Genomic DNA, 13,380 nt, shown 5'->3' on the forward strand with positions numbered 1-13,380 from the left:
ATAATCCACCATTTTCTAACAGTAAAAGGTAAAATCTGAAAAAAGTTAAAGCTTTAATTTCTTAAATGCATAGTTATATTATACCCACCCTAGGTAGCAAAAAGATGCACCAAAAATACCAATTTACTTATTTTAACAGAATTATAGAAAAGTAGGGCTGGAAGGGACCTCAGGACATCATTTAGTCCAACTCCTGGCCCAAAGCAAGGTCATTTCTAAACCTTTCTAAAACATCTTACGCAGTGTTTTATCAACTGATTATAGAGTATACCTTTCTTTTGAAAATAAGTACTAAAATGGAAAAGTCAATTACAATCACTAATTTCAAATCAAGGGTGTTCAATTGCTAAGGTTCATCAATCCAGCCTGATGTTTCCTCACCAGCTTCTCTCCCTACAGTTCTGACATACCAACACTTCCATTGGCAATAACTGCCATGTGTGTTTGCATAAATGGTGTTATAACAGACTATTTCTGATTCACAGCATGTCAGTTAGTAGATCTCAAAATCAAGCAACCTGGTCTTTATTTTTAGTGAAGTGATAAGACTTAAATGAGTGCTGAAAGTCACTTTTTTATTTTAAGTATTATTTAGTACTTTGCTGTACTCTCTCTTTCACAACACAGCCTGGGATATGATCCACACCTTAGGCTTTAAAGACAGACTGAAGAAAAAACATTATTTCTTTGTAATACCTGAATAGTAGCAGATAGGGAATAGAACCTGCTCACTGTTCTGCTCCTGAAGAATCACATGCAGCTTTACTTTCGCTTTAAGAGGCAGAAACTGCCCTAAACGTATTTTCTTGCAAACAATGCACACTCCAAAATTTCCAACAGCTGTTTTTTGGGGAAAGAGATGCATGTTGTATACAAGAAATATGGTATATGGGAAACATTTGTACATCTGAATACGAGAAACATTTATACAGGTATAACTCTGCCCCGGCTACATGAAGTTTCATGTTACCTACCACAGGAAACAAGCCCTAGAAGTTTCTCTCAAATTATCACTTCATCACAGTATGCAACAGTTGCCACAGATGAATGGTAAAAATTAAGGTGAGGTTGGAAAGCATGAATATTTTCAAGGCAGATCATTAAGTTTGTATGCATAAGCAGACCACTAAAGTCAGCAAACAGAGTTAGTTACTCAATTTTTCATAAAGACCCTAACTAGCACAATTTTTGCTCCCAAATCTAATTTTTGGAATGTTTAAAATAATATCCAACCATTATGAAAAAAATTGTGGCAGACATATTGCACAAAAAAACCAATCACTCTATACTTTATAAAATGGTTTAATGAATGCATGCATGTCTGATACAATGATCAATAAATTTATTCAATTCAAAATTATTTACTGTTGTAAACATTTTACAAAAGCATTATGATTTATCTGGATATACAATCCTGGATGGAAGAATTATTCAGAGTAAATCAGTGGTACATTAAAAAATAAAGCCAACCAGACTCATTCTACATACTGTCTTTCAACATGATTCCAGCAAGAGAAACAGCATGGTATAAAAAGTGTACAGCAAAGATTGTTCCTACCATAATGTCAAACTCTGGAAACTGTAAATACATATTAAAAGTGGTTGAACAGTCAAAGTCATAATTGTAACCAGTCAGAAATTACAGTAAGAAATGTTATCCAGTTATACTTAGCTGTCAAAATAATGAGTTCCTTTCCTTGTCAGTTGACTAGAATTCTTTTCCAACAGGCAGCAAAACTTTGGCAATTGGAAGTGTTGAAAATAACTTTCAAAGTTCAAGACAGTCACAGCATTTTCTTTGTCAAAGGTGATCTGTACACCAAGGCTCAGAGGTTGTGAAAATTGGTTCCAAGTGGAAAAAAGTGCAAAACATCCTGCACAGATAGCTTAAAAAGCTGCTGGTACAATCATTAACCAACAGAATCTTTGTTTTCTTTTTGCATAGTTCACACATCACTGGGAATGTGAAAAAGGTGTGCTATTTTTGGCAAGAGCAAGAAGGAAGTGATATTGGTGTGTGTTCCCATATTGGGCATGCTGGATCCATGCAGAATTTTAGGTAGAAAGCTGCTACCTGACGTTATTAGACACTGAATACTGATTCTGTTTTTGTTGAAGCAGTTCTGTAATAGCCAGAAGCTTCTTAAGAACATGCTGCAGAAAGAAAGTCAAAATTAATAAAATTATGCATAAACAATTAGGGAAAATTTATATTGGAAAACCAATCTTTCACACATCTTTCAATTGTAACTATGTATGCAGTTTCACATTAGTATGCATGAGTGCTATTACATCATTTACTTGAATAATAGAATTGGTCTGATTTCTTACATGCATGATTCTAAAGAATGTTTGTCTCAGTGACAGTACCAAGGGTAGTACATTTAATTTTTTTTAAATTCAGAAATGACTACTCTTGCCACCCCAGCCTGGGAACTGGAACTCAAGTTGAGTTGCTTCCTTCTTACATGAATTAAACAGCACAGGATCTGCAAGCTTAAAATTCTTTTAGTTATATCAGAGGTAGAATTTAACTGGGCAGTTGAAAGATAATCTAATGCAGAAGGATCAGAATACAGTTTACCTTTTCCTTGTGTTGACTCCACAAAGGCTAAGAGGAACTTAAAATGATCAATAAAAACTTGACTTGGTCACTGAAATTACCGGACACAACTGAATGCACGCAGATTATGCTTAGAAGGTCCAGCTTTTTACTTACTGATTGTTCACAGTTTAGTCCTGAGTTTACTAAATCAGAAAGTGGCCTGTAAGATTTAGAACTGATTTATATTTAAACTACCTCACTGTAATTCTTAACTGTCACATCTTTTCCTTCCTCCATAACAAGCAGAGGTTTAGAGAATTTATCTTAATAACGATCTGAACTTCAGTTAGACCAATACAAAAACATCAAAGAGAAAATACTGCCTGCATAACTGTTAAATATTTCAAAATTTCTCAAAAACAATCCTTAGTCTGTCTGACACCTATTTTGAACTACATTAATTTAAGTAGACTAAAAACCAAACAAACCTGGCCCCTAATCTATGGCTACGTAACATTACCCTGGTTATGAAAAATTTACAAATCCTACCTTGTCAATTCAACCACTGGTAACACATATCAGAGATATACCTGCCTTAGAGCTGCCTAAAGTGTGCTTAAAACTAGTTGCAAGTGTTAATATGTAGACAATCCAGGGGTTAAGAGCTCCAGGAGCTTCCTAAAAATAATGTGCAACAAAAAGCCCTAAGCAGAACATGGTTTGAAGCCCAAGAGATGATTCTCTTAGTAGACCAGAAAATCTTGCTAATGCTGTTTCCAAACTGAATGCACTTCAAAAAGCAGAAATGAAGTAGTGGTTGAAAGGTAACAAAACCAAGAAATTCACTAGTCCATCTAAGAAAAATCTAGATCCCACACCAGAACCATTAAAACATAGCACATGGGAAATATTCTAGGACACAGGCCTCTTCTAGGCACTTCAAATGGCTTCAGGCTCTGTTGTAAAAACATTCAATCACGAGAAATTAAAAACCAAGAAATATGTACTTGCATCTACCTGCCTCACCCCCGCTGTACTAATGAAATGTTCCTATTTGAAAATATTTGTCCTTACTACAGCCATGCTAAAATCATCAAATAAGCAATACTTAAATTAGGACTGAGAACCAAAAACAATAATCTTTTAAGACTACATATTTTCTACAGCAACTCTTACCTGCATTACACCTCGCTCATTACTGAGTGTCCGAAGCTCATCTGAATGTGCCACACAAATCTCGTGCAAGGCTGCTAGATCACGAGACATGTCAGTTCTAGAATGTTCTATAGTGTCTGGCAGTTCAGGTACATTCTTTAACAAGAATTATAAAAAAGACACATTTAGAATTGCTATTCATGCAGTAGAAAAAGCAAAATCACCTTACCCTTCTCAGAAAACTATAAAATTGTGAAGTTTGACACTACTGATGTTGAAAATAGTTACAACATAATATGCAGCATAATATTCTTAGTCAAACAAGTCTTCTATCCACAATCTCTGACCAAGTCAAACAAGTCTTCCACCCATGGTTCCTCTTCCTTCACTAGTAATATTTTGCTTTTACAAAAGACTAAACAATTACAAAAGCAAGTTGTTACAGAATACTTCTATTTTGCATTTCCTGGCCTTAATATGGATGTTCCGGTGTTATAGATCGCTAACATATTATTTTCTCTTCTAGCTAGGACAACAGCCTAGCTGTTATCTATGTTGTTGCTCCCACTTTGATTTGACCAGCAAGATATACTATGAGAGATATTTTCCTCCTCCTTCCCTGAAGGCAAATAATATGTATTCATTCATATTTTTTTCTATATTTGGATATCTCAACAGCAAAAATGGGAAAGCAGAACTTAACTGTCAAGTTAATGACTACAGTAATGGACAAGATGTACACGAATCATGTTAACATTATGTGCAATTACAAGTGAATATGTACATTTTAAAAAATTAAAATCAGAGGATCAAAGTATTTAGATAGGGACAATTAAAGGCAGCTGGTTGCCCCTAACTGGAATAAGATGATAGTCACCTAATAATGCATCCTTTTGTAAGCAGCAATTTCAATGTACTGTGTATCATGAATAATCTAAGATACCTTACTAGGTTCATTATTTAGGCTTCAACTCAGGAAAAGACACTTATACTACGAAGAACTTGGGCAGCTTAAATTTTTGCTTTCCCAAATCAAACCTTTGACACTGTGGATGGGTACAGACATTATACATACACCGTTATAAGCAACTGGAAACCAGTTTAAACCTGTAACAGAACAGAAGTTCAGCACACAAACTGATTTAAAAATGGCAGAATCTGGTCTAAGACCTGAATGGTTATAGTATCAGACTTAACTGGTTTAACGAACTTCTGGACTCAACTGAGGCTGTAGTCTCCCAGCATCCCAGGTGCCTTTGGAGGCCCTGCTCCCCTCTGCCCTGGAGGGCTACATGCAACCTCAACTGCACTTGTCTGCTCTGTTTGTGTGCCAGGCAGCCCCTGAGCTGTCACAGGGCCTGGATGGAGCCAGCAGAAGCAGAGAAGCACGGGTGGGGTGGAAGTATGAAGGCCCCTCAGGCCTGGCCTCAGCCTCCCGAGATTCAAATAAGCACAGATGAGGGGGTAGGGGGGCCCATGTAGAGAGGTGGCTCCATCCCCTTCATGTCTCTCCCTGCAAGGCTGTCCAGTTTGGCTGACAGCCCCACACAGCTCCTATGGCTCTTGCTTTGTCAACTGAGCCAGGCAACTGGGGGAGAACAGAGGCCCCTACCATGGAGGCCTGGCCCCAGTCTGCCCAGGCCCGAGCAAGCACAGCTTGCGGGGTGCATGGCCCCCTCCACTGCCACTGACAGCTGGAGAGAGAGGTCATGCTGGGAGGTGTGTGGGAGCGCCTCCTACCTTCTGGCCTCAACCAGTGAAGGTATCTGCATGCCCCACCCCCACCAAAGGGCGGATGTGCATTTCACTTGCTCCTGATCCAATCTAAACAACCCTGCCTAGGTTTGATCGATTCTGCCTCGGGCTTTTTGAATGCCTGTACCTAGCCTGAGAGAATCATAGTTTAGAAAAGTAGTATATTATATGCAACTCCTTTTCTGTTACAACAGTTGCATATATTCTGATGGTAATTTACCCTGTTTAACTTGAAGTGGAATATAAAAAAAAATTAACCTAAAAATAATATACAGTACCTCAAAACTACCGTAGTAACTTAGAATTCAAGTTTTATTTTTTTGGGGATCAGACTTGCCAATCTCTCCTAGACCCACTGAGTAAGCAAGTATGAGTCTACTGGTATGAGCCACTATTCTCTTTTGAAGTGTGGTTTTCTGTTTTGCAGAAAAATAAGAATTGTTTGATTCCATTCATATCTGTAATGCCATTCTACTGCACGCAGGCTGGCATGAGTACAGTGCATATCACATGTCACATTAAGATCACCAATATTTCTTTCTATCAACACCAAGACTGTAACAGGTAAATTGTAAGCTAAGATGCTCACTAAATAGGGGTATCTGAGATGAGGCAGAAGTTGCTGGATTTAAGAGCCAGTTAATGAGGTCCTTTAAGATTAAGTTACTCGTCTGTCATATGTTTCCTACATATGCATCTAACTTCCCCACGTACTCTTACCCCAAGTTCATCTAAGAACATGATCATGCGATGTTTGTTGCTCTTGATGAATGGATTTACCCCCTCCATGTACGGCTCCTAAAATTTAAAAAAGCAGCATTGTAATAGATATCAATTTAGTAATCACATCTACCTACTATATAATGCAATAGCTAGTATCTCTCATTCTATTTCTGGTTCTTCCTCAGGGTGGATACTCTAGGTCAGTGACTCTCAGCCTTTTTTGTACCAGGAACCCTGCCAGCCTGAAGGGGGGAACCTGTGGCTTCCCATATTTTTTGCCTTTAAAGAAGAATCCATTTTTAAAGTTTGTTCACGACCCTTTCATATATTTTTGCAACCCACTTTTAGGTCACGAGCCACAGGTTTGGAGATGCTGCTCTAGGTGGACTTATACATGTTTCCTTATACGTGTACACTGGCTATGGTACACACTTAGAATTTAATTTTGAGCATATTTAAGACAAATGTGCACACAATTGCAATATTACTGGAATGCACTTTAAGATTAGGGGCCTAATATTTGGTCTTTTCCTTTTAATAACAGTTAAATTTCAAATTATTTTTCAGTGTTATTTCTTCCTCATGTATAAAAGGGTCTTTGAAATCAGGCCATCAGGCAAAGCGGCTCTGATCTCTTAGCGATGCAATGGAAAACTTCACAAAATTGTTGATATTCTAAGACCTTGGAAAAGTAGACTCTCAATCCTGACTCCAATCAACCCCAAACAGAAAGGAATACCAGCTGTACAGCAATATGAAGCAGCACCTGAAGTAAACAGGAGAAAAGCCACTCTCCAAATGAGAACTGAAGTCAGTAGCCTCTTTGAGCTATTTCTAGGACTTCCAAAAAGCTTGCCTAAAGTCTGGAAGACCAATTGGTGTCTCAATTTGAAAGCAAATAGCTATCAGTCGTTCTGATAAAAATGTAATCAATGGATGCTGTCCAGATAAGGTGCTCAACACCTAATTAAGAATTACAATTGTCCTCTTTCCACTCTTAAGCAATCCATGGAAATGCCAGGATATTTTCAACCATCATGTCAGAGCTACCAATGCATTCTGTTCCACCTTTCTTCCTCTTCCGTCAGGCAAGAGAACAAACAGATCAGGGCTCACTCCAAAATCTCAATACTTTTTTAATGGAGGCTTAATTTCACTTTCTACTTTAATATCTGGAGACAATATATTACTTTGTATGGGAATAGCAGGCCAAATCAGTTATTGACATTTTATCTGGCAAGCGCTTAAAAAGTCTTTCCTAGGATCTTAACGGTATAAATACTTGTTTTATGAGGAATGACATTCTTTCCTTTTTTGGAAACAACTGTTCTCATTAGGACTCTGTACAGAGTGAAAGCTGAAATCGTTGTTCTAGAACTTTTTAGATTCATCCAAGGAAAATCATGGTCTCTGGAATAACAACAGATGCCTTCTGTGGTTGCAGTTACGTTTCTGATCTCTGCATGCACTGTCTATGGAAAAAGGCAAGGCAGACCAAATGGAAGAAACTGCCCTAAGAAATACCACAACTGAGTTTGGTAGTCTGGTGATTGACTGTTTTGTACCATGAAACACCACTGAAGTTCCCCAAGGTCCCTCTATTATCCAAGATGTGGTGGACCATGGACTCTTACAAGGCTGGATAACATCTTAGCTAAGTGCCTTCCTGCTCTTTCTACTGTTTCTTAGAACCATATAAAAGCAGGAAGGAGAGTGCAAGTAGTGATGTTACTTATGCCTTTCTTGACTGAAGAGGCCAGACTCTTGGGCCTGAGTACTTAGCACAGGACCTTCTGGTGCTCTAACCAACAAAGACAGTACTCCATCCAGCACTGGATAGGTTAAAAATGGATTTATGGATGAATATTACCTGTCACAGCTTGTAAAAAGGATTAATGGAATTTATTTGGCTCTACCTGCCTAAGCAATGACCATAATTAAATTATGGCCAATAAGTCAAATATAACCTTGAGTTCCTCCAAGAGTCTTGCTGTAGTTGTTTAAGTGTCTAAGCCAGGGGTGGGCAATTATTTTGGCCCGAGGGCTGCTTAACAAGTTTTGGTTATCTGTCAAGGGCTGCAAAGTTAGCCCCTGCCCTGCCCCACCCCACTCCCTGGTTGCCATTTTAAGACTGGAAGTCCCACCCCTAACCCTTGACCTTTGCCACCTGAAGTCCCTTCCCTTGCCCCAGAGGTACTCCTTTTGGGAGGCAGGGGGAGAGGAGTGCCATCTTGGAATCAGAAAAAACCCAAAAAAACCAAGTCATATACTAAATAAATAAATCTACTATAACATTTTTGATTTTAAAAAATTTTGTCCTGATTTATGTACATTTGCATAGTGTATATAGAGATGATTGCATTAGAGCTCAAAACAGTTTTACTCTGATATACTGTGTGTGTCAAGGGAAGGATAGGGAGGTGTATTTCAGGTGTGGGTTGGGGGAGTGGCTGTGAGTGTCTGGCGGGGTGTGGGGAAGTGTGGGAGGGGTCCTTGGAGTCCCTGGAGCGTGCAAGTCCCCAGAGCGACCAGCCCCACATGGCCCAAAGTGCACAGCTCCCATGCTCCCCACCAAGGGTCCCTTACCTGAATTTCTGTGCTCACAGGGAGGGAGGGCTGGAAAACAGTTATAGGGTTGCTGGGCAAAAGCCTCTGCCAGGCAGAAGCTTCTCATCTCTAGCACCCCCAACCTTGGGGCTAGGGGCAGGTCAGGCTAGGCTGGAATCAGGGCTGGCTGCTTAGTAACCAGAGCTGTACTTCCTGCATGGAGGCACTGGCTTTCGGAGAGGCAGCCAAGGGCTAGGGCCCATGATTATTCTTTTGGCTCATGGAGGGGCCCTGTGGGCCGGATAGAATCATCTGGCAAGCCAGATCCGGCCCATGGGCTAAGCTAAAGCGTAAGTCCCTACATCATGTTATTGGAGTGTTCAAAACAAGAAAGTTTTCTTTTGCCTTTTTTTTCTTTTCTTTTTTTTTTTTTTTTTAAACAAAGCCTGTTAATAGTCATTAAAGATACAAGGTCACAGATCATGTTATTGTAGCCTCATCCCATTCTTTACAGCACTAGCCACAATGAATCTGGGGATAGGTTTATACTTTCAATCTGTTAAAGTATTGTACTTTGAATTCAAACAACCAGCACAGATTTAATTCCCAAAGAAAATAACAGCCAATCATTGGAGTGTAGGGAGAGTGTCTATGTATGCACAACGATCCAATCCCATAGTCTGCAATAAGATGTAGCTGTTTGCCTCCCCAACCCAAAGCATATAGTACAATATACATCTCAGAAAAGTACTGAAAATATAAACCAGATTATTCAGACTAGAAATGTTCTCAGCTGGAAGGAATTTCAGCAAACAAGACATTCCTCTATTAGAAGTGACAGACAGGTCTGGTCCTGCCCCCAAGCTCCAAGTAAACTGACTCACTCATTGTAATGGATATTTTAGCCTTGGCACAAGGACAAAAGAGAATTTTCATGTATTTCTAAGCTTTCTTTTCCTCTGCAAATGGGAGCTAGTAACTGCAGAAAAATAAGAATTTATCCACATTTGAAATCATAAAGGGCACTCATCTGTTTTTTGGGGGAGGAGGAAAAAGGAGTCTTGTACCTCTAAAACATTTTATAATTTAGTTATGATGTTAGGTCATATTGACAGAATGACTTTACACATTACAATATGACTCATCAAATGAAAACTTACAAATGTTGTAATGTACATTACATGATAAAGATTTAGCATTCCTTAACTATATAATTCTATTTAAATATACTTATTCACCTTAGCTCCAAACTCAACCAAATTTGCTAAGTTCTGCACAGACTTGGCGACCAGCGTCAGTGTTCTTGCAGCAGTAGGGGAAGGGGAATCTGAAATATAGTGATTTAATGCAACCAATTTAATCTAAAACTACAGTAGAAACAACAGCAAAAAAATATATTCAACAGTCACACAGTCATTATAAACAAAGTAATGATTCAGGAGAAAACTTATGACAATTGGTAAAGTCTGTTTTTTTTTAATTAAGACGACAAGGTTCTTTGGGTAAACAGTTGGAAAAATTGTTCTTTGCAAGTTTTCAGGCACGAACAACCCTTCTTCAGGCATATTGAGAGTCTGATGGTTAAATTAAATTAAAGATATTATGAAATTCAAAAGAAAGGGCATTCAGAAGGACATACAAATTCACATATCAAATTTCCTAAAACAGTGAATATACTCTTCATGTGCATGAAAAAGGAATGTGATTACTGGGAAGTCTGAGTTTTTGTGAATTAACTTTAAAAAAAAAATCTTTCTACAAAAATACTGAAATGCATTAATTACAGCAGCATGCTACTCTAAATTAATCTAATATTTCAATTTAAAAATATACTGAATGAGAATTAAGGCTACATCTCTTTCCTTTCATTATACACATACTAATGATCATGCACATTTGACTACTAAGTTGAAATTAACAAGTCCTGCCATTTCCTTCTAATGGAAGAGGAACATAAATTCACTAGTTTTTATTTGAATGTATGTGGTAAACTGGTGTATATTACACAGGCAAACATTCTTATAAGACAATCTCTATAACAAGCCGTCAAGATTTCCTTATGCCTATCCCACTGCTACCTACCAAAATCAAGGAGGCAGACAGTCAAATTCACGGGCCAATCATGGGCTGGTCACCATTTTCACAGGCTTATTCTGGCAGTCCCCCTGATGCCTCTGATTGGCCAAGGGGTCCCAGTGGCCCTGTCCCTTTCCACTGACTGGTCAAGGGCTGTCCACCATGCAGCCCCATCCCTCTGCTGACTGGCCAAGAGGGGTGGGGTCACATGATGGGCAGACCTCTCAGCCAATCAGTGGTGAGGGGTGGAGGGCAGCTGCCATCTTGGCTACTCCCCTTTGCACCATCAGCTCCACCCCTCAGGCTGTGCAGCTGGGCCACAGTAGCCACGAGGACTTTTGTGTTTAGTTCTCCCCGGCTCTCCCTCTGCAAATTTCACAGACATTGTCCAAGTTCGTGGACAATGCCTGATTTCGCAACTTCCATGAAATTGTGAACTGAGTAGGCCCCTACCCATTACCAGCAGTAGAGGACACTGAATATGCTGCTGGTACTAGATCACTATATGCCAGGGGCCACTCTTTATTAGTTAGGGAGAGCATTGCTTTCGGTTTAAAAGTGGACTATTTAAATGCTCTAACATTTACTCAAAAAGTCATAAAAGTTGCAGTTCATTACAAGAATGTTGGGTAGGAACAAATGTGAGGACATTTGAAAAAGGTATTCCTGAGGTACCATTTTTAAGAACAAAATGTCAAAATCAAGTTTTTTTATCTACTATCAATTTTTTATCGACTTTAAACTTTACTAACACAAAACGGTTTTCAGACACTTGTAACTGGCTGGATATAATACAATCACTGAACTCCAGCTGCATCCATTTACTATTAATTTGCATCCTATTCTGAGCAGTTTTTTTCCAAAGACCTGTCTTGTGCATGTTTATTACACTGTGGTAGGGCACTTTTTGTAAGTTTCATCCTGAGACCCAAAATTTCTATTTTTTAAAGCCTCCCAAATCCACATACAGATTTTTCCTTAGAAGTACTGTCAAGAATATTAGCATTGAATAAATAGAAGGGAGATGAAATAATCATGTAAACATGTTCTCCAAAGAATTAAAACAAAGCACGATCAAGACTAAAGCAAGCTGCTACATGATTTTGGTTCAGTGTCTAGCTATATCTTTCCCTTACCAATGTGGTCTGTTCCTAATATTTTCATATTTGTTTTCAGTGCAAGACAAAAGGAGAATGGGATAGTATGGCTTGCAACCAAAAGACTGCTAGCATAGGGAATGGAAAGGATTATGAGAAGGTTTGCACAGCGCAGCATGCAGTAAATTGCCACTGCAATCAGAGCAAAGGGCATGGAGTATTATCCAGAATTCTTATTCTGAACAAGCTATTTTGGTATGTATCCGGGTATATCTCCATTAGCCATAGAGATCTGTCTGTATTATCACCACATGGCTGACTATCCTCAGAGTAAGACATCACCCTTGTATACCTAAACAGACATAAGTTCCAAAATTAAGTGCTGAAATCAAGCATACTTGATATCTCCACCATTCATTACAACTATACATCAAACAGCAAGCAGTTAAATTTAATTCAAAACTGTAGAACACAACAAACAATGGCATATTTTCTTAACTCTTCCCTGCATCTGTTTTTTACAGTAATCCTTTTCAACCATTTTCAGTAATTACTGTCAGCAACAAGGAACAGAGTTAAGGCTGTGTTCTGAGGATAGCATATAAACTTAACTTTTAAGTTCTAGCTTTCAAAGGTTTAAAATTCAGGGACTTTCCCCATTTGAGAAGGGCATGAAGTCCAAGTGGGCAACTTTAAATAAGACTTTGGCATTTAATATTTAACTAATGTATTATCTGAAGGCAAAAATAAAAGTTGTTGTAACCTACTAGAATTTACAGATCTGTCATTAAAACACTGTGGTGCATGTGGTATAAACCAGAAACAAGTACTCTTTATCTTTCCTGTTGAAGCATGTTTGCTAAGTCTATAACTCAGACCAATGGATCTGGTGAGTATGAGGCAACTACAACCTATTCCATTTACTGTACTTATATTCAGATTCTGGAATGCATAATCACCTGAGATGATATTAAACATCCTTGGATTCAGGATGGCAGGACAAATCAGTCGGAGAAAAACAAAGCCACTGAAAAAGGAAGGAAAACGTTTTATTCAATAACAAAATTCTAGTATTTAATGTAAAACCCATATGACCATTTAAGCTTCAAGACTGTGGAAATAGACTCTGAGACAGACATGTAACTTACCTTGAACACAGAGAATGTGGTCATTTAACCTCTTACTATGGTTTTACCTTTAATACATGGTATTACCTTTAATGCCACTTATTCTTCCACTATGCCACCCTATGCTCTCACATCCTCATGATGAAAACAACACATGGCACTTTTGGCATAATAGCCTGGTTATCCAAAACTAAATAGTCTGGCTATAACTCAGCACTAAAATTGATCAGGCTGTTGAAGGGTAGAGTTCTGTGATATAAAATTTTAAGGACCATATAGGTCCTTCTTCTAGGCATCTCTGCTTCTAAATCATATGCTCTTGTTTAAAGGGTAGAAGAAACCACTAGGCAAAACT

The 13,380-nt window shown here is 38.5% G+C and overlaps 1 protein-coding gene across 1 annotated transcript in view; it reads right to left on the minus strand.

The window, feature by feature from the left end:
- Window positions 1-1,286: 1,286 nt before the first annotated feature.
- Window positions 1,287-13,380, minus strand: part of RASA1 (RAS p21 protein activator 1) — an 85,822-nt gene continuing 73,728 nt past the window's right edge. Inside the window, exons 21-25 of the mRNA XM_019483100.2 lie at window positions 12,858-12,925; window positions 9,964-10,052; window positions 6,176-6,253; window positions 3,722-3,856; window positions 1,287-2,154 (exon numbers count right to left, since the gene is read on the minus strand). Coding sequence (XP_019338645.2) covers window positions 2,071-2,154; window positions 3,722-3,856; window positions 6,176-6,253; window positions 9,964-10,052; window positions 12,858-12,925 — 454 coding nt within the window. The 3' untranslated portion in view covers window positions 1,287-2,070. The remainder of the gene's footprint in view (window positions 2,155-3,721; window positions 3,857-6,175; window positions 6,254-9,963; window positions 10,053-12,857; window positions 12,926-13,380) is intronic.

Source organism: Alligator mississippiensis, chromosome 3 (genome assembly GCF_030867095.1).
Source record: "Alligator mississippiensis isolate rAllMis1 chromosome 3, rAllMis1, whole genome shotgun sequence".
NCBI lineage: Eukaryota > Metazoa > Chordata > Crocodylia > Alligatoridae > Alligator > Alligator mississippiensis.